At 43.8% G+C, this 22557-nt stretch overlaps 1 protein-coding gene across 1 annotated transcript in view; it reads left to right on the forward strand.

Annotated features, from left to right (window-relative positions):
* Window positions 1-22034, forward strand: part of sfxn5b (sideroflexin 5b) — a 183071-nt gene extending 161037 nt beyond the window's left edge. The window contains exon 9 of the mRNA XM_048600776.1: window positions 20548-22034. Within this exon, the coding sequence (XP_048456733.1) occupies window positions 20548-20625 (78 nt within the window). The 3' untranslated portion in view covers window positions 20626-22034. The remainder of the gene's footprint in view (window positions 1-20547) is intronic.
* The last annotated feature ends 523 nt before the right edge of the window (window positions 22035-22557 follow it).

Consider the following 22557-nt stretch of genomic DNA (forward strand, 5'->3'; position numbering starts at 1 on the left):
AAGGTGCCTACGGCAGGCTAGTCATGAAGGTTCGGTCGCATGGGATCCAGGGACAGCTAGCTAATTGGATTCAATACTGGCTCAATGGTAGGAAGCAGAGGGTGATGGTTGAAGGTTGTTTCTCGGACTGGAGGCCTGTGACTAGTGGTGTGTCACAAGGGTCTGTGCTCAGACCTTTGTTATTTACATAAATGATCTGGATGTGAATGTACAAGGCATGATTAGTAAGTTTATGGATGATATAAAGTTAGGAAGTATCGTTGATAGCGAAAAAGTTTATCATAAATTACAGAAGGATCTTGATCAGATGGGGAAGTGGGCTGAGGATTGGCAAATGTAATTCAATATAGATTAGTGTGAGGTGTCGCACTTTGGAAAGTTAAACCAAGGTTGGACTTATACAGTAAATGGGAAGGTCCTGAGGAGTGTTGTGGAACAGAGGGACCTAGGCATACAAGTACATATTTCAATGAAAGTGATGTCACAGGTGGACAGAGTGGTGAAGAAGGCATTTAGCATGTTGGCCTTCAGCGGTTGAGGCATTGAGTATAGGAGTTGGGACATTATGTTACAGTTGTATAAGTCATTGGTGAGGCCGCACTTGGAGTATTATGTACAGTTTTGATCATCCTGTTATAGGAAAGACATTGTTAAACTGGAAAATGTGCAAGGAAGATTTACAAGGATGTTGCCAGGACTAATAGACCTGAGTTATAGGGACAGGTTGGCCAGGATAAGACTTTGATTGAGGGGTGACCTTATTGAGGTGTATAAGATCATGAGGGGCATTGATGGGATGAATGCATATATTGTTTTTCCCAGGAATGTGGAATTGAAAACTAGAGGGCATAGGTAAGAGGGGGAAGATTTAAGAAGGACCTGAAGGGCAGAGAGTGTTGTGTATATGGTTTAGGCTGCCAAAGAAAGTGGTTGAGGCCAGTACAGTAGCAACATTTAAAAAACATTTGGATAGGTACATGGATGGGAAGGGTTTAGAGGGGTATGGGCCAAATGCAGGCAATCGAAACTAGCTGAGTGGGCACTATGGTCAGCATGGACCAGTTTGAGCCAAAGGGCCTGTTTCCATGTTGTATTACTCTATGATTCTAATAGAGAGAGATAAGAGCAGGCCAATCATGGAGTAGCAGTGAGTGTTGCCCAGCTTAACTGTCAGTACACTAGACGGAGGTGAGCAGATCCATACTTTCAAGCTCAGAATAGAATAGGCCTCATTTCCCTCCAGTGGAGAACAGCAGGGCTGTTTTACTTCTGCTGCCCACCTCCCCACTACAGGAAAGGGGCATCACCCAAAGAACTGAACGTTGGTCAAAGCTCAGGTATGCGAAGGTTTCCTGACCCAGATCATCTTTCAGTTGTGAATTTTAAATCTGAGATATGTAATTTTTTGTGAAGCAAAGGTATTAAAAGATATGGGCCAAAGGCAAGTATGTGGAGTTTGGCCACAGATCAGCCATGATCTCATTGAGTGGTAGAACATGATCGAGGGGCTGAATATCCTACTGCTGCACCTATATTCCTATGTTTCAGCCTGAGTCACTTCTGATTCGAGCTGATGGGCTCTATAAGATTCAGCTTTTTGACACAAAAATTAATGTTGTATTAATAAAAGCACAACATGCAGGATGCTGGAAATCTGAGAAGAAAACAGTAAAATGCTGGAAACATTCAGCAGGTCAAACAGCATATAAGGAGAGAGTAAAAACCGAAAGAACTGCGGATGCTGTTAATCAGAAACAAAAACAGAAGTTGCTGAATAAGCTCAGCAGGTCTGGCAGCATCTGCGAGTTAACGTTTCGGGTCCAGCGACCCTTCCTCAGAACTCTGATATAAGGAGAGAGGCTTGGCGTTGCTCGGGAAGAGGACTAGGTCTTCCCACTTTCATCCTGAGAATTGCAACTATGAAATGGAATGTCTTACTCATCATGACCATGTAACCACCAGCTTGTTGTAGAAGTCCATCTTGTTCATTGGTGTCCTTTTGGGGAGCAAATCTATCCTCCTTCCTGGTCTGGCCTGTGTGAGTCTCAAACCCCACAGCAACATGATTTATTCTTACACACCCTCCGCTGTCATTAAGGTGGCTCATTAACTCCATCTCCAGTGAAATTAGTGATGGGCAATAAATGCTGGTCGTCTTAGCCATACCCACACCCTGTGAATCAAAGAAAGCTTTTCAAGCAATTGCAGAGCCTGGGAAAAGGGTGAAGGCAAGAAACTGGGTGGAAGGTCTGTCAGAGAATAGAAAGCAGGAGTTAAATGGCAAAAGAGATTATGCTAAAAGGCACAATGAGATAAATAAGGAAACAAAGGTGATTCCCAGGAGAGACGTAATAGTGAAAACATTGGTGGGGCAGGAAAAAAAGAGAAAGCTGGAAAAAGATGCCAGGTATGTAGACCACCATCCCTGTAGTGAACCGCCGGTGGACCCCCATTCAAATACTCACCCATTGGAAGCAGTGATTCAGATTGACCAGGGAGTACATGATATATTGGCTACCCAAAGTGGAATGTCCCCCATTCCATAACAATAATCCTTCATAGTTGGAGCAAGTAAAATTCACAAATATGTCATTTAATGAATCTCCATAATCCCAGCACAGTCTCTTTGTATATTTCCTCTGTGACTGTGTTTATACTTTTTTCTATCATTAGTGCTATCTAGAAGGTGATTAGATCTCTAAAACATTTTACAGAGGTTAAATGCTGATTAAGAATTAATTATTACTGTAAATAGCTTGGAGTGCCATATGGTGCAGGAATGAGACATATGTGCAGTTTGAACAAATGAGGTGTTGCTTCCCATAATGCAGTTGGGCCTTGCCTCAGTAAGAGATCAGCTTCTTTCTTGTTACACTTCAACTTAAGACTTTACTTCACACAAGGTGAAAGTAAGCAAAGGTGTGAGTGTCACGGGTTTTTGTGCGCTGCTTGCCTCCCCCAGGCTAAAAATAAATGAAGAGGGGACAATACACCATGCTGTAGTAGAAACAAATATTCATGGCATCAATTGCAAGGAATATTTGTGTCCCATCCTTGAATTTCCTCTGGGGCCAGCTAGCCACATTTTTCTTACATTATGTACCCTGACTTGGGAGCACTGGGTTCTACAGTAAAAATGCAAGACTTGAATTTCTACAGCATCTTTCATGACCTCAGGAGTTCCCAAGAGCTTTCCACTCTAAAGGAATTCTCAAGTTCAGTATGTTTAGAAGTGTAAGGTCACTGTTGTACAGTTAGAATAATTTCCTCTCAACTCCATACCTGAAAATCTGAGTGTTACAGTTTATTAAAGAATGCCCTTTCACAGTCTGGGCAGTGGGTCATTCTCTGGGACAGTCAGCCACGCTGGGATGGTTGGTCACTCTCTGGGACAGTGGGTCACACTGTGGGTCAAAGGGTCACTCTCTGGGGCAGTGGGTCACACTCTGGGCCAGTGGGTCACTCTCTGGAACAGTGGATCCCACTTTGAGGGCAACACCCTCCCCCAGGATCCTTCCCTCACACCATGGCCTCCAGAACCCGAAGTCTACGCCCAGCACCCTGGCTGCCTCATCCCTTCCTGACCAAAATCCACTTACCTCTAAGATCATGGAGCTTCTTTTTTGGTATGCTTGTAGTCTAAGCTTTTTAAAGCCATTCCTAGCAAATTACTGCTGCAAGGCAACTGTTTCCTAAAGTTGGTCGGTTCAAGTCAAATTTTCCTACTGAGGAGCAAGACAACCGCCCGCCAAATTCACCAGTGTCTTTTCACACACAGGGATAATAGATCACACTGTCCTTACATGCTCTGGTAAGTACAGTCTGATTTTCTATCACTGAGTGGATCAAATGGTGGCCTTTCAGATTTTGAGACTGTAGATCAGGCACTATCTCAGCTTCGTTTCAAATATGAGATTGAATTGAAGCCCCATCAGACCTCAGATAAAAATATTTCACATCAGCAGCATTTCTGAAAGCACAACATCCTGGTCAGTGTTTGACCATCAGCTAACATCACTAAGATCATATTGTCTGCTCTTCATTGCTATTCAGGAATTTAGGCACAAAAATTAACTTCTGCAACCCTTACATTGCTACAGGGCTACATCATGCCACTGGATATAAAGAGTTTTAAGATATTATGAACTCATTATATAGCATATACAAAAACAGAAAGCAGAGAAGAAACTCAGTAGGTTCAGCAACTTCTGTGGAGAGAAAGCAGAGTTAACATTTCTGAAAGAGGGTTGCTGGACCCGAAGTTGCTTCCTCTCCAGAGAAACTGCCAGACCTGCTGAGCTTCTCCAGCAATTTCTGTTTTTTTTTCTATTAAGATCTCACTATTGGAATACTGCATGCAATTCTGGTCTCCCTGCTATAGGAAGGATGTTGTGAAACTTGAAAGGATTCAGAAAAGATTTACAAGGATGTTGTCAGGGTTGGAGGGTTTGAACTGTAAGGAGAGGCTGAATAGGCTGCGGCTATTTTCCTTGGAGCAATGGAGACTGAGGGGTGACCTTATAGAGGTTTATAAAATCATGAGGGGCATGGATAGGGTAAATAGACAAGGTCTTTTCCTGGGGTGGCGTGCCCAAAACTAGAGGGCATAGGTTTAAGGTGAGAGGGGAAAGATTTAAAAGGGACTTAAGGGGCAACTTCTTCACGTGGAAGGTGGTGCATGTATGGACTAAGCTGCCAGAGGAAGTAGTGGAGGCTGTTACAATGACAACATTTGAAAGGCATCTGAATGGGTAAATGAATAGGAAGGGTTTAGAGGGAAGTGGGCCAAATGCTGGCAAATGGTACCACATTAATTTAGGATAGCTGGTCAGCATGGATGAGTTGGACCGAAGGGTCTGTTTACATGCTGTATATCTCTATAACTCTATCTTCAGCATCCACAGTTCTTTGTCTTATTTACATCTTAGAAACAGGTCCTTTGGCTCAACTGGTCATTTTTTCAATTCATTTGTGGTCACTGGCTGGCCAGCATTTGATTGCCTGTCCCTAGTTGCCCCTGAGCAGGAGGTGGTGAGCTGCCTTCTTGAACCGCTGCAGTTCATGTGCTGTAAATTAGCCCACAGTGCCATTAGGGAGGAAATCCAGGATTGTGACCCAGCAACAGTGAAGAAACATTGGTATTTATGTTCCACAGCTGCCTTCTCCCCACCCCTCTTCATCTAAGCCTGTACTTTATTTCCTCACATATTTCATAGAATCCCTACAGAATGGAAACTGGCCATTCAGCCCAACAACTGCACACCGCCGTTCCAAACAGCATCCCACCCAGACCCATCCCCATTCCCCTACCCTTTCCCTGTAATCCTACATTTCCCGTGGCTAATCCACCTAACATAAACACCCCTGGACACTATGGACAATTTAGCATGGCCAATCCATCTAACCCCCACATCTTTGGGCTGTAGGACGAAACCAGAACACCCGGCAGAAACCCACACAGACACAGGGAGAATATGCAAACTCCACACAGACAATCACCCGAGGGTGGAATTGAACCCAGGTTCCTGGCGCTGCAAGGCAGCAGTGCTAACTACTGAGCCACCTATTTGTCTAGATTCTCTCTAAATGCATCAATGCTATTTTCCTTAACTACTCCTGATAGAAAATTACAAATTCTAATCACTCTTTTATTCCTGAACTCTCTGTTGGATTTAGTTATGACTGTCGTATGGTCTCTAGTTTTGGTCTCTGCAATAGTAGAAACATCATCTCTACATCTACCATATCAAAACCTTTCAGAGGTTCTATCAAGGCACCCTCAGCCTTCTCTGTTACAGGGAAATGCTTCAACCTGTTCAATCTTCCCTGACAGTTATCACCTTTCAGTTCTGGTATCATCCCAAATTAACCCAGAGCTAGTTTCCATTTGACTGAGTGCCTGATGATAAGATGTGATTCACAATACAAATATAAACAACGTATTAGGTACAGCGCCTGACAGACTTTCATCTTGAAAATGCCACGATTTACAAAGATTGAAAGGAAGCTCAGTCATTTGGTACAGTCGCCCTGCCCCAGCTGAGGCTGATTAACAATCTTTGCAAATGTGCGCGTATGTTTAATTATTTGTTCTATGGATGTGCCTGATGCAGGCGTGGGTTGCATTTGTGACCCATCAAAGATGGTTCTGGGCCAAATTCTGGCAATTATATATTTGCAACTGTGATTTCAGAAGACAGTAAAGAGTTAATCACATAGCTGGGCCTAAAGTCATGTGTAGATCGGACCGCATAAGGACAGCAGGTTCCCTATCATTGAAGGATTTTAATGAACTAGCAACTCAACAGCTTTCATCTTAGAAGTGTTAGCCTGAGCTCAGTGGGTAGCACTGTCGCCTTTGAGTCAAAAGGTTCTGCAGTCAAGTCCGGCTCCCGAAGACAGGAACATACAAATTAGTAGCAGGAGTAGGCCATTCAGCCCCTCGAGCCTGCTCTCCTATTCAATACAATCATGGTTAATCTGTTTGTGTTTTGAATTTTACATTCTCCTCTACCTCCATAACCTTTGATTTCCGTGACTAACAAGAACCAACTTAAAATATTCCATGATCCCATCTCCACTGCCATCTGAAGCAGAATTTTCCAAAGTCGTGCAGCTCTTTAAAAGAAAACATTAGTCCTCACCTCTATCTGAAAAAGTTGACCTCTAACTTTTAAACAGTGCCCCTTATCAAAAGTAATCTCAGCTAAAATTTCCAGTTCGGTACTAAGGGAGTGCTGTACCATTGGGTGTATTGTTTTTTGGCTCAGATGCTACACTGAGGACGTATCTGTTCTCTTAGGTGGTCATAAAAGATGTCTTGTTCCGATTGAATGAAGAGCTGGGGAGTTTTCCCCAGTATCATTATAAATATTTATCCCTCAATCAATATTACTGCAGTTGATTAGCTCATTATTTATCACACCATTATTTGTGGGAACTTGAGGTGTGTAAGTATGTTGCCACATTACCCAGTACAATGCTGACAACATTTCAAAATACTTTTGGCTCTAAAATGCTCTGGGAGATCCTAAGATCATGGAATTTGCAAATTCTATAATAAGACTTGAGACAATGACCTGATTATCCATTTTATTGCAGGATAAATACTGGCTATGACACTAGAGAGAGGTCTCCTGCTTATCTCAGAGATAATGCCATGGGATCTTTGTTATCCACCTGGAAGGGTAGATGAGGCCCTGGATTGACATCCCATTTAAAAGTCACCACTCCTTCAATTCTGCACCGAGACTGGATAATGTGCTCAAGTCTCTAAAGCAGGAATTAACCAGCAGCCTCCTGATTTACTGAAAAAATTGGTATGTTCTTTTGTTCAGTTTCAGGTGGAAGTAGGCGGGAGGTAAAATTTTGTCCCCGTCCGTCTAATTCCTATCATCAAGCAAGTTCCGAAACATTTTTGGCAGTTACCAAGAGGAAGTGTGACAGGTTTAAAGTGACGTATTGTTAACGAAGGTGGTTTAGGATATGTTATGTAGGTTTTTGATGTTCATCTGTTAAAAAAAATGGTGACTAAAACACCCCACGTGACGATGAGTGTGTATGTATGACAGTGAGAGAGAGAAAGAGAGAAAGCAAGAAGACAAAAGCTGAAACAGCAGCGACTCACACCTCACTGTGAGCGCTCAGCGGGGGAATTGTCATACCAGAACCATTACATCCTCAGCCAGAAAGGAAAGTAGCAGCAATTTCTTTTCAGTGAAGAATCAGCAGTGAAACAGATGGATCTCAACCAGATAGCACAGTAATAGCAAAGTCAAGTGCGTTAAGACCAGTCACATCCACTCGCTGTTTAAATTCAGTATGTTAATAGCTCATCCATCACTCCTGTGTTCATATTGTAACCCCATCAACAAATGCCAGTTCCTTTCATGTGTTCAAATCACTCCGTGACCCCTACCTTATCAATGCTGTAATCTCCTATGTGGCAGATGGTGGAATTTGAGTTCAATAAAAATTTGGAATTAAGATTCTAATGGTGGCCATGAAACTGTTGCTGATTGTCCACCTGGTTCACTAACATCTCTAAGGTTAATCTTCAAGAAGTAAACTGCTGCCCTAATAGTGTCTGGGATAAGGTACTGGCATGGATAGAGGATTGGTAGATGACAGAGAGTAGGCATAAGGGATCTTTTTCAGGATGGCAGCCTGTAACTAGTGGAGTTCTACAGGGGTCAGAATTGGGACCACAACTATTCACATTATAGTTTAATGAACTGGACAAATGCAGTGAGGGCTTTGTTGCTAAGTGTTTAGATCATACTAGGTAGGTGGAAGGACAGGTAGTGTTAAGGAAGCAGGAGGAATGCAGAAGGACTTGAACAAGCTAGGACAGTGGGCAAAGAAATGACAGATGGAATACAATGTGGGAAAGAGTGGAATTATACGTTTTACTGGGAAAAATATAGGCATAGACTATTTTCTAAATGAGGAAAAGCTTCAGAAATTTGAAGCAGAAAGGGACTTGGAGTTCTTGTTCAGGATTCTCTTAAGGTTAACATGCAGGTTCAGTGGCAATTAAGAAAACCAAATATAATGTTATCGTTAATTTCAAGAGGTCTAGAATACAAAGGCAGAGATGTACAACTGAGGCTGTATAAAACTCTGGTCAGACGGCATTTGGAGTATCATGAGCAGTTTTGCGCTATGTATCAAAAGAAGGATATGCTGGCCTTGGAGGGAGTTTACAAGAATGATCCCTGGGATGAAGGGCTTGTCAAATGAGAGTGGTTGAGGACTCTGAGTGTATACTCAATGGAATTTATAAGGATGAGGGGGGATCTGTTTGAAACTTACTGAATACTGAGAGGACTGGATAGAGTGGACGTGGAGAAGATGTTTCCACTGGTAGGAGAGACTAGGACCCAAGGGCACAACCTCAAAGTGAAGGCATGACCCTTTAGAAAATAGATGAGAAGGAATTTCTTCTGCCAGAGGGCGGTGAATCTGTGGAACTCTTTGCTGCAGGGGGTTGTAGAATCCACGTCATTGAGTGTATTTAAGTCAGAGATGGATGAGTTCTTGATTAACAAAGGAATCAAGGGTTATGGGGAGAAGACAGGAGAATGAGGTTGAGAAACATATTAGCCATGATTGAATGGTGGAGTGGACTCTATGGGTCGATTGGCCTAATTCTACTCATAAATCTCATAGTCTTATGAGGGGGGAACTCACTTGAACTGGAATGGATCCAATATCCTTGCTGAGAGGTTTGCTCGTGCTGTTGAGGAAGTTTTCAACTGATTCGGCACGGTGATAGACCACAAGATTAGATGTAAAGTAGTGAGCAAGGCCCAGTCAGAAGTAGAAGGAATATAATAACAGCCCAGCAGGTGGAGAAGACATGAGCAGGATAAGGCACATGGGACGTCTGGAAAGCTAAATTGCATCTATTTTAATGCAAGGAACCTGATAGCAAGCCGATGAGCTTAGAACATTGATCACCCTGTGGGAATATATATTATTGCAATTGTTGCAATGTAGTTAAAGGTCAGACAGGACTGACAGCTCAACATTCCAGGGATGCAATAGTGGAGAGATGTAAGAGAGGTGGGGGCATTGCATTATTGATAAAGGAACCATCACTGCTGTAATGAGGGATGAGGTCCAAGAAGGGTCTTCAAAAAAGGCCGCCTGGGTAGAACTTTGACATATAAAAAGGGCAGTTGCTTTGCTGGGATTATTCTACAGGCCTCCCAACAGTCAGAGAGAGAGAGGGAGATAGAGGAGCAAATATGTCGGCAAATCCAGAAAGAAAGCTATGAGAGATATAGGGACATAGTTGTAGAGGATTTCAACTTTGGTAACATTAATTGGGATCACCTTAATTTCAAAGGATTAGATGGAGTAGAATTTCTAAGTATACTCAAGAGAGCTTTTTGTGCCATTATGTAGGTAGTCTGATTAGAGGTGGGGCAGTGCTAGACCTTATCCTAAGGAATGAAGCAGGTCAAGTGGTTGAATGTCAGTGAGTGAGCTTGGGCATGGTGACCGTAACTCTGTAAGTATCAGTCATTATTGAAAGGGATAAGGATGGTGCAGAAGTTGGGGGAAGGCCAATTTCAATATCATTAGACAGTATCTGGCAAACATAGACTGGGAGCAGCTACTTCCAGATAAGTCTACTTTTGGAAATTAGGAATCTTTTAAAAGTAGTATAGTGGGAGTTCAGGGCTAGCATGTTTCTCTAAGAGTGAAGGGCAAGGGCAGCAAGTCCAGGGAACTCCAGATGTGTCCTGAAGAAAGGTAAAGCCCAAAATGTTGACTGTTCTTTTCCTCCAGATGCTGCCTGGTCTGCTGTGTTCCTCCAGCCTCCTGTTTGTCTACGAGGGAACTCTAGATGTTCAGGGATATCATGAGTTTGATAAAGAAAAAGAAGGAAGCATATGTCGGGTATAGCACATTAAAAACAGGAGGACGGGTTGTCCTTCAGAAGGATAGAGAGTGTAGGAGTTACTTTAAGAAATTAGGAGGACAAAGACAGGCCATGAAATAACTTCGGCAAATGAGATCAAGGAAAACCCAAGGATTTTGATAAATATATAAAGAGTAAAAGGATTGCCAGAGAAAGAGTGGGACCTTCTGAAGACCAAACGAGCAATCTGTGCCTGGAGCCAGAGGATTTGGTTGAGGTCTTAAATGAATACTTCTTATCTACATTCACAAAGAAGAAAGACAGTTGTAGCCAGGGATTTCAGTTGAGGTGGTGAGGTTCTAGAGCACCTTAAAGTTGATAAGGAGGAGTTATTCAATATTTTAGTGGGTATAAAAATGCATAAATTGCCGAAGCCTGATGAAATTAACCAAACTGCCATGGGAAGCAAAGGGGAAATTGCTGGGACCCTGGCAGATATATTCAATACTTCACTGACCATAGGTGAAATACAGATGACTGGAGGATAACAAATATGGTTCCTTTGTCCAAGAAGGGCAGCAGGGATAGTCCAGGTAATTACAGACCAGTTAGTCTGACGCTAGTGGTAGAGAAATTTCTCGAAAAAATTCTGAGAGACAGGATTAATCAATACTTGGAAAGGCAGAGATTGGTCAGGGATAATCAGCACGGTTTTGTTTGAGGGAGATCCTGTCTGACTGATTCAATTGAGTTTTTTTTTAAAAAGGCGACGAGCTATATTGATGAGGTTAGTGCAGTTGATGTGGTTTATATGGACTTCAGTAGGGCCTTTGACAAGGTCCCACATGGAAGGCTGGTCCGAAAGGTAGGAGCCAATGGGATCCAAGCAAGTTGGCAAAATGGATCCAAAATTGGCTTACAAACAAGAAGCTGAGCATGATGGTGGTGGAGGGTTGTTTTTGTAATTGGAAGCCTGTGACCTGCGCTGTACCAAAGAGACTGGTGCTGGGACCCTTGCTGTTTATGTACATTAGCAACTTAGATGTAAATGTAGAAGGTATAATTAATAAGTTTACAGATCATATGCAGATGGTGTTGTTGACAGTGAGAAGGATGGTCTCAGGCTACAGTCTAACACTGATCAGGTGGTAAATTGGGCAGAGCAATGGCATTTGGAATTTAATCCTGATAAGTGTGAGATGATGCACTTTGAGAGTTCTAACAAGAGAAGGGCATACATAATGAATGGTGGGTCCCTAGGGAGTACTGAGGAACAAAGGGACCTTGATGTACAAGTCCATAGATCCCCTAAGGTGGCAGCATAGGTAGACAGGGTGGTGAAGAAGGCATATAGGATGCTTGGAATATTAAGCAGAAGTTGCTGGAAAAGCTCAGCAGGTCTGGCAGCATCTGCTAAGCAAAATCAGAGTTAACGTTTTGGGTCCGGTGACCCTTCCTCCAAACTTCTGCTTTTGTTCCTGATTTATAGCATCCTCAGTTCTTTTGGTTTTTATACAGATGCTTGCCCTCATTAGCCGGACATAGAATGTAGGAGCAAGGAAGCCATGTTACAACTTTATAAAATATTGGTTAGACCACAGACGGAATACTGTCTGCAATTCTGATTGCCACACTATCGAAAAGATGTGATTGCACTGGAGAAGGTGCACAGAAGATTCAACAGGATGTTACTTGGGATGAAAAGTCTTAGTAATGAGGAGAGACTTGCTAGGCTGAGTTTGTTTTCCCTCAAGTAGAGGAGGCTGATTATACAAAATTATGATGGACATAGACAGAGTAGATAATGAGAATGCTTTCCCCATGGCAGATGTGCCTAAGACCAGAGGGCATAAGTTTAAGGTGAGGAGTAAGTGGTTTGGACGAGATCTGAGAAAAGAATTTTTTTCACCCAGAGGCTGATAGAAATATGGAATGCTCTGCCTGAGGAGGTGGTGGATCGTAGAATCCCTACAGTGCGAAATGCAGGAACACTCACAACATTTAAGAAGCAACTGGATGAGCACTTAAAATGCCAGGCTATGGGCCAAGTGCAGGTAAATGGGATTAGTGCACTTCTGTGACAACAAGGTGCAGGGCTGGATGAACACAGCAGGCCAAGCAGCATCATAGGAGCAGAGAGGCTGACGTTTCGGGCCTAGACCCTTCATCAGAAAAGGGGGAGGGGAAGGGGGTTTTGAAATAAATAGGGAGAGAGTGGGAGGCGGATAGAAGAGGGATAGAGGAGAGGATAGGTGGAGAGGAAACAAACAGGTCGAAGAGGCGGGGATGGGGCCAGGAAAGGTGAGTGTAGGTAGGGAGTTAGGAAGGGGATAGGTCAGTCCAGGGAGGACGGACAGGTCAAGGGGGCGGGATGAGGTTGGTCGGTAGGAGATGGAGGTGCGGCTTGAGGTGGGAGGAGGGGATAGGTGGGAGGAAGAGATAGGTGGGTTCTGTGTTTGTTGGTCAACATAGACATGGTAGGCCGAAGGACCTGTTTCCATGCTGTTTGACTCTATGGCATGTTGTTGTGGATCTGGAGTCATGTGATTGATTTCCCTGAAGGTCATTGGTAATCAATAATGATAAATTATTTCCATTGACTGGGGATTCTAGGACTCAGGCATCATCTGAGAATTGGGGCTAGACCATTCAGGAGAAATGTTAGGATGCACTTCTGTACACAAAGGGTAGTAGAGGTTTGCAATTCTCTTCCACAAATTGCAGTGCATGCAGGATCAATTGTTAATTTGAAATCTGAGATAGATACATTTTTGTTAAACAATATGGGCCAAAGTCAGGTAAATGGAGTTAGGCCACAGATCCGCCATGATCTCATTGAATGGTGGAACAGGTTCAAGGCTGAATTCTCTTCTGCTGTTCCTATGTTGGCATCACTGGGTCAGCCAGCATTTATTGCCCATGCCTCATTGCTGTGTGACTGAATTCATGACTAGGCCAGACCAGGATAAGGCAGATTCCCTTCCTTGGACAGCATTAGTGAACTGGATTGGTTCTTTGAATTGAATTGAATGATTTATTGTCACTTGCATTTTACAATGAATAATACAGTAAAATACAGTTAAAAGCTTCTACTGGCGCCATAGCACCATTTTGAACAGTTTCAGAATAAAAAGAGAAAACTGTAAAAGGGTCTAAGTGAAAACGGAAAGAACTACAGAACAGTGAGCGTTCATACAGATGCTGCCAGACCTGCTGAGCTTTTCCAGAAACTTCTGTTTTTGTTCCTGAAAAAGAGTCTATCTTGGTTTCGCTGCCTCCACAATGAGTCCTGAGCCCTGAGCTGCACCCACCAGTGTAGGAATTGCCACTGTTGAGGCACCATCCCTTTGCCATTGGGCCCACCTTGCCAATGCTGGGTCCCTGCTGAACCCACACTCACCCGACAACCAGGAGTTCTCGCTCTGGGCCTACCGCAACCAGGAGCTGCTGCTGCTGCCTTCTCGTCGATAACCAGGAATCTCTGCTCCTGAGATAGTAGGAACTGCCGATGCTGGAGAATCTGAGATAACAAGGTGTAGAGCCGGATGAACACAGCAGGCCAAGCAGCATCAGAGGAGCAGGAAAGCTGACGTTTCGGGTCTAGACCCTTCTTCAGAAAATGGGGGAGGGGAAGGGGATTCTGAAATAAATAGAGACGGCGGGGGGAGGCAGATGGAAGATGGATAAAGGAGCAGAATAGGTGGAGAGGAGACGGACAGGTCAAGGAGATGGGGATGGAGCCAGTAAAGGTGAGTGTAGGGGGGGAGTTAGAGTGGGGGTTGGTCAGTCCAGGGAAGAAGTACAGGTCAACGAGGCGGGGATGAGGCTGGTAGGTAGGAGGTGGGGGTGGGAGTTGAGGTGGGAGGAGTGGATAGGTGGGAGAAAGGACGGAAAGGTTAGGGAGGCGGGGTGAGCTGGCTGGTTTTGGGATGCAGTCGGGGGCGGGGAGATTTTGAAGCTTGTGGGAGCCCTCCCCCATTTCTGAAGAAGGGTCTCGGCCCGAAATGTCAGCTTTCCTGCTCCTCTGACGCTGCTTGGCCTGCTGTGTTCATCCAGCTCTACACCTTGTTATCTCTGCTCCAGGCCTGCTGCAACCGCAGATTTCTTTCAAGTGTATTCAAATTTCCTTATTTGCCATTGTGAGATTTGAACCCATGTCACCAGAGTATTAATATGGAATTGATATTGGATTGATACTGCGTTGTGGGGAGTCTGAGCCAGCTAAAGCTGCTTCTCTCAGCTGCTGAGGGACAACCAGCCGAGGTTAGTACCGCCACTGAATGCTGATGGGGAGGTAGGCCAGATCTGCTTCTGGCTGCTGTAGGAAGGCAGTGGGAAGGTATCCAGGCTCTGATTTTGTAGCTAATGCACTGGACAGCTTCCAGCCCTGCCCCCATTGAGCCTCTGGTTCAGGGGTTTGTTTTCTACCTAAGGAAATGGGTGTTTAAGGACAATAACATCAAACCCGGCACCAAGCCCTCCTATATGGGTCTGAGATGTGGGCTGTCTATAGCAGACACCTCAAGGCACTGGAGCAGTACAATGCAGCCCGTGCAAAATCCTGTGAATCCGCTGGGAAGTAAGATGCACCAACACCAGTGTCCTTGACCAGGCCAACATCTCTAACATTGAGGCACTGACCACCCTTGATCAGCTGTCATGGGCTGGGTACGTCGTCCACATGACTGACACGTGCACTACTCCCAGCTTTGAAACAGCAGGCGAGCCCCAGGTGGACAGAGGAAACACTTCAGTGATACCCTCAAGGCCTCACTGGCGAAGTGCAGCATTCCCACAGACACCTGGGAATCACTGGCCCCAAGACCGCCCAAAGTGGAGGAGGAGCATCGAGAAGGCGTCGAGCATCTCAAGACTTGCCGTCCTGAAAAAGCAAAAGCCAAGCGAAAACAGTGAAAGGAGCGCACTGCCACACCAATACCCCACCCACCCCTTCGTGTCACCACCTTCTGCCTCAACTTTAATGGAGCTTGTGGGAGCTGCATCAGTCTGTACAACCATCTATGGATTCACCCTGTGTGTAGAAAAGAGTCATCCTCATCTACAAGGGACCACTGATGAATGAATAAATGAATGGTTCAGGGCTAGTGGCTCCCCGGGTACTTCCCAGCAGGTAATACATGTGTGGTACCTCGTGTGGCACATGATGAAGTTCTTAAATTGGACTGCTGCCTTGCAAATCTGTGCTGCCTTGCCACAGAGCTGGGCTTCCAATGCATTTTCAACAACTTTCTGAAGCTGCTTTTTCTTAATGGTCATTCACTTCCATGACAAAATGTGTGTTTTTAGAAAAGTTCTTTTTAAAATTGGTGAATTGGTGAAAGCCCCTGGGATTATTTTCTTGAAGTTAAAGCCTAAGAGTGAGACAGCCAGAGTAAGAGGGGTTAAAGAGTGAGGGAGGAAAAGTATAACAGCCAGGAAGGGGTGATAAAGGAATGAGAGAGAGAGAGAAAGACAGACAGAATGGGATAAGAGTCTGGAAGAGGAGAAGGAAAGAGTAAAATTGGGAAAGCAGGCTGTGAGAGGAGGGAACTCCCAAGCTGAAAGTTATTCACTTCTGAACCCCGATTTCTTGTGAATTCTGTCAAGACTGGCTTGGAGTGTGTGCGCCATAAGTAATGCAAAATCAATGTTAGTTAAGCCTAACTTCTTAGCTTGGCCCTAGTTCCAATCCATTATTTAGTGATCACCAATTTGAACTTATTCTTTTTCTCTCACAAGTAACTCTGCTTCTTAACCAAAAAGTTAAAACTGGCTTTTTCATTAAGTTTTATGGCTTGGCACTTTTTAATTTTTATTTCTATTAATTACTAATTTACATCATCAATTTATTGCTTTTGAACTTTTTTGATGAAGTTTATGTTTACTGTTGTGTCCCCCAAGGACAAAGAATAAGTACAGTTTCAACATTTAAAAGATATTTAGGCAGGTACATGAGTAGGAAAAGTTTAAAGGGATATGGGCCAAATGTAGGCAAATAGTACTATTTTACTTTGGGGATCTTGGTTGGCATGGATGAGTCAGACCAAAGGGTCTGTTTCCGTGCTATATGACTATGACTCTGTAATATTGAAATGTCACCCCCTATGCAAAAAAGTTGGCCACCTCTGATGTAATGCACTCAATTGATGTGGTTCCCGAGCTGGCTAGGGTGCTGCTGCCTGCTGTGCAGACTTCAAGCAAAGGTCATGTTGTTAAGGCCATAAAGGGCATGTGTAAGCTGGCCACCAGCATGAATCTGCATCATCACTAATGGCACCAATTTTGGCTGAAAAGAGAAACAAAAGAAGAACAAAAGAAGTACAGCACAGGAACAGGCCCTTTGGCCCTCCAAGCCTGTGTCGATCATCATGCCCTGACTAAACTAAAAAACAAGCGTTCTGCCCTTATCCGGTCCGTATCCCCCTGTTCCCTCCCTATTCATGTAACCATCTAGATGCCTCTTAAATGTTGCCAATGTGCCTGCTTCCACCACCTCATCTGGCAGTGCTTTCCTGGCTCCTACCACCCTCTGCATGAAAAACGTTCCTCACACATCTCCCTTAAACTTTCCCGCCTCTCACCTTGAACCTGTGTCCCCTTGTATTTGAAACTTCAATCCTGGGAAATAGCCTCTGACTATCCACCCTATCCATGCCTCTCATAATTTTGTGGTCCTCTATCAGGTCTTCTCTCAGCCGTCGTCTTTCCAGTGAAAACAATCCTAGTCTTTTTAACCTTTCCCTCATAGTCAATGCCCTGGAGACTGGGTAACATCCTGGTGAACCTTCTCTGTACTCTCTCCAAAGCTTCCACATCCTTCTGGTAATGTGGTGACCAAAACTGCACACAATACTCCAAATGTGGCCAAACAGGGGTTTTGTATCGCTGCAACATGGTTTGCCAATTCTTGTACTCCATGCTCGAATGATGAAGGCAAGCATGCCATATACCTTCTTAATCACTTTGGCTACCTGTGTTGCCACTTTTTGGGAACTGTGAATCTGCATGCCCAGATCTGTCTATATGTTAATTTTCCTAAATGTTCTGCCATTTACAGTATAATTCGCACCTAAATTTGATCCTCCAAAATGCATCACCTTGCATTTGTCAGGCTTAATCTCCGTCTGCCATTTATGTGCCCGAGTCGCCATTAAATCTATATCTTGTTATGGGTTGGGAACAGTTATTTGAGGGCAAATCTACGTCTGGCATGTGGGAGGCTTTTAAAGATCAATTGATTTAAGTGCAGGACATGCATGTCCCTGCAAAACTGCCCATGAATTGAAACCCCATCTGCTAAACACCACTCTTTTGAGCCATAGATTTAATCCTGTAATAAAAACCGAAAGAACTGTGGCTGCTGTAAACTAGGAACAAAAACGAAGTTGCTGGAGAAGCTCAGCAGGTGTGGCAGCATCTGTGAAGGAAAAAACAGAATTAACGTTTCGGGTCTGGGACCCTTCCTCAGAACTTGCTCAGTTCTGAGGAAGGGTCACCGGACCCAAAACGTTAACTCTGTTTTCTCCTCTATCCTCTACAGATGCCGCCAGACCTGCTGAGCTTTTCCAGCAACTTTGTTTTTGTTCCACATTCCCCAGTTCCTGTCTAATGTGGATGTAATTGGTTCTTGCCCAATTAAGCACCCTGACCCAAGGGCCATTCCTTTCTTCGTCCATGACTACTTGAAATCTTATTGAGTTATGGTCGCAAAGCCCAGAATGCTCTTCTACTGAAACATTGATCACCTGTCCTGGCTCATTCCCTAATACCAAGTCTAGTATGGCTTTCTCCCTGGTTGTATTGTCAACATACTGTCTCAAAAAGCCCTCCTGGATACATCTAACAAATTGCTCACCATCCAAGCCCCTGGCTCTAAGGCAATCCCAGTCAATCCCAGTCAATAAGAGGAAAGTTGAAGTCACCCACACAACTACCCTGCTTTTTTCACAATCTTCTAGTATCTGACTACATATCTGCTCCTCTGTCTCCTGTGGACTGTTGGGAAGTCTATAGAAAACTCCCAGCACTGTGATCTCACCCTTCCTGTTCCTGGGCTCCACCCATAATGCCACACTGCAAGATCCCTCTGATGTATCCTCCCTCAATACAGCTGTGGTGTGTGCAACTCCCCCACACCTTTTGTTTCCCTTTCTGTCCCATCTAAAACGTGTTAAGCTGCCAGTCCTGCCCCTCCTTTAACCATGTCTCCGTAATGGCAATAACGTCATCATTCCATGCAGGAATGAGTTTGTTGACTCGCTCGCCGAGCTGGTTTGTTTTCGTTCAGATGTTAGGTAACATCATTAGTGGGACCTCCAATGAAGCAATGAAGTGAATCACTAGGAATCATGGTGGCACACAAGCCCACAGCTACTCTACAACAAACAGTCACAAGGATCAAAGACCCTATTCCACAACATGCAGAACCAACGCAGTTTACAAAATATCATGCAACGACTGCCACAAACATTACGTCAGACAGGCAGGAAGAAAACTAGCCATCAGAATACATGAACATTAGCTAGCAGCAAAATGACATATCAAACTTTCCTTAACATCGGTACACTCAGACAATCAAGGCCAACAATTTAACTGGGACAATGTAACTATAGTAGCCCAAACCAAACATAGACACACAGGGGAATTCCTAGAGGCGTGGTTCTCAACTTGTAATGCAATCAACAAACATATAGAATTGGACCCTATGTACAAACTTATACAAAACAAAACCAGAAATGACAGTACTCACCATAACGGACCACACATTATAAATTCCAAGTGGAGTAGAATAACATCGCTTCATCGGAGTCCCCCACTGATGATGTCACCTAGCATGGTGATGAAACGTCTGAACGAAAACAAGTCAGCTCAGCGAGCAAGTCACCAATCTCACCCACAACCCGAGCTACAAATCTTTGCTAAAAACTTTAAATCCATGCAATAATCCATGTTCTTCGTTCATCTGTCTTACCTGTTAGACTTCTTGCATTGAAGTAAATGCACTCCAGACCTCCAGTCCCTCCAAGCCCCTCGACTTCCCTCTGCCTGCTGTTACTCTGTGCTGTGCATATCCCAGTCACTGTTTTGTCCCGAGTCCCTGCACTTACTGGCCTGTTGTCCCAGTTCCTACCCCCTTGCCACATTAGCTTAAACCCTCCCAAGGAACTCTAGTGAGCCTCCTGCCCAGGATATTGGTGCCCGTCCAGTTCAGGTGCAACCCGTCCTTCTTGTACAGGTCCCACCTTCCCCAGAAGACATCCCAATGATCCATATATCTAAAGTCATCCCTTCTACACCAGCTTCTGTAACATTGCTTGAAATTCCAGCTTCAGCTTGTGAGCTGCTGAAACCCTAATCCTTACCTTTTTTCACCTCTAAATTTGACTTTTCAACATAAAAACAGAAAGTGCTTGAGAAGCTCAGCAGGTCTGGCTGCATCTGTGAAGAGAAAAACAGAGTTAGCATTTCCAGACTGGAAATGTGAACGCTGCTTCTCTCTCCACAGATGTAACCAGACCTGATGGAGTTGTCCCAACACTTTCTGTTTGTATTTCAGATTTCCAGCATCCACACTACTTTGCTTTTATTCAACTGTTTAGTGCAGTCCTGGATGACTAAGGAAATCTCAATTATAAAGTCCTAAAACTTGTTTCAGACCCTTCCATGGCTTAAATCATGCTGACCATCCCTCCCTACCACCACCACATCCACCAAACTCAACCCATCTTTTATGCCTTCAATATTTTATGAGTTGTGGGTCTGACTGACTAAACTGGTATATGTTGCCCGTCCCTGATTGCCCTGGATCTAAGTGTCTTTTTTTCATTCATTCATCACTGTCGCTGGCTGGGCAGGCATATATTGTGCCCCCCACCCTTGCCCAGTTGCCCTTGAAATGGTGGTGGTGAGCTGCCTTTTTGAACCGCTGCAGTCCATGTGCTGTAGGTTGATCCATTAGGGAGGGAGTTCCAGGATTTTGACCCAGCAACAGTGAAGGAATGGCAATATATTTCCAAGTCAGGATGGTGAGTGGCTTGGAGAGTAACTTTAGTTACTCTAGTGCTAGTAACTAGCACTAGAACATTCCTGTGGAGCACCTTGGGGTACGTTATTACTTTCAGATCACTGGAAAAGTGTAAGTTGTTGTTGCTGATTTCTTCATTTTTACTTTGTAGATTGAAACTTCAAAACTGGAGCCAGAGATCAAGATAGCAACATCCAGCAAGAGTATCTTTTATAATAAGGGGCTGTGAGGATCTGTAATATTTCAGGCAGCAGGTGAAAATCTCTTAATCAGCGTCAATGATCAGTGACAATGGAGAAATACTTATGGAAGATGTTTCTTACCTGATTTATCTAAATTACTGCATATTTGATAATCGAGTATAGCCAGCGACTACTGGCAGTCTCACACAACAATCAAGTTTCAAAATGGAATAATATCTCTATTGACTCAGGGTGTGAATTTTCTGTCCAGTGCAGTACACACGAACACCCAGTGCACCTTATGCTAATACTGTGAAGTCAAGCACTTCATAAGAACAGAGAAAATGGAAAGTGGACTCAGCAGTTTTAAGCCTGGTCTGCCATTCAACGGGAATAGAGTTGTTCGTCTACTTAACTCTGCCTTTCCACACTATCTCCAGATCTCTTTATTCCCTCAATAACTATCAAGCTGACTCTGAGAGATCCATCCCACCTCACACTGACACTGGAGGAGTTATCCATTTTCTCAGGTTTCTCTTTCTCCAAACCATTGTAAGAGATGTAACAACTGTGTCTCTGCTTGCTCACATAGTTATTCAGCTAGTGGGAGTTGGTTAGCTCAGTTGGCTGGATGGCTGGTTTGCAATGCAGAGTTATACCAACAGCATGGGCTTAACTCCCACACTGACTGAGGTCACCATGATGTTTCTGTATTCTCAACCTTACCCCTCACCTGAGGCATGGTGAGCCCCAGGTTAAAGTCACCACCAGTGTCTGTCTGTGCAATGAAAGAGCAGTCGTCTGGGATAATGATGACAGCTGCTGTTCAACAAGCCTGCACCTAAAACCTAGAGACACAACTGACCAACCTCACAACTAATATAACATGACCCCTTCCACTTCACTCTGTGAAGAACAATAACTGTACTCTGTTTCTGAAAAGAGAATGACTGGTATTATTTGAGCAGCAACATTAGCTACAGTGGAACTGAAGACAACCTCTTTAGCCATAAAGCCATAATTTTAGCCGTGATTTGTGAACGCTTCGATTTAGTCTCAGTAACACTGAATGATGCAGTGGCACTAAGTTAGTTAAATTAACATTGAATAGATTTAACTTTGAAAAATGATTATAAATGATTTGAATGTCTTAAAGAGTGTATTTGTCTTTGACAATTTTGTGCACATGCACATACACATCTTACAACTGCTTTTATTTTGGGATTGATGCGGTGTTCAGACATCATAATGCAGGGTCTCAACAAGCAGACAGTAAGCCCAAGATAAAGGCTGGATTAGGCAAGTACAGTTGGCAAACAGATTCCACACTGACAACCAACAGCACAACACCACAGTATAACCACTTTGATGCAATCAGTGACTTATCAGAATTGACTCACTGCATAACAGTAAATGAGAGTGTTGAAAAAGCTAATAAAATATTCACGAAAGGAAATTAGTGTTTGCTTTTCTTTTTAGTCTGATACTAGCTGTTGGGTGGATTTTGTGTGAGTGAGAGTGTATTTTTGGTTGTTGACTAACTGTAAGGTTCTTGACAGTGTGTTTGTACCTGTGGGCATGTCTGTAACCCTGGGTGAGTTTGTGACAATAGGTGTCTATCTGTCGAGGTTTGTGTGGAACTGAAGATGTGTGTGTGACTAAGCGTGTCTACAATTTTGGATGTATTAGTGATTACGGATGTACCTGCGAGTGTGATGGTCTCTGGGAGTGTTTGTAACTACATGTGTGTCTCTGACTGCATGTGATTGAGTGTGTCTGAGACTTTGGGTGTGTGTGTGTGTGACTCTGGTTATGCATTTCTGGTTCTGTGCGATCATGATACAACCCCCCCCAAGTAATAATGAGTGCAAAAGTATTGAACTTTTAATTACAATGTGTATTTTTTAAGAGAGAACTGGTGTAGTTCAAAAATGACTGTGCATATAAATTCAGTGATTGTCTGGCAAAGTTCTGTCTGA

The sequence above is a fragment of the Rhincodon typus genome, chromosome 1 (assembly GCF_021869965.1).
Source record: "Rhincodon typus isolate 14 chromosome 1, sRhiTyp1.1, whole genome shotgun sequence".
Lineage (NCBI taxonomy): Eukaryota > Metazoa > Chordata > Chondrichthyes > Orectolobiformes > Rhincodontidae > Rhincodon > Rhincodon typus.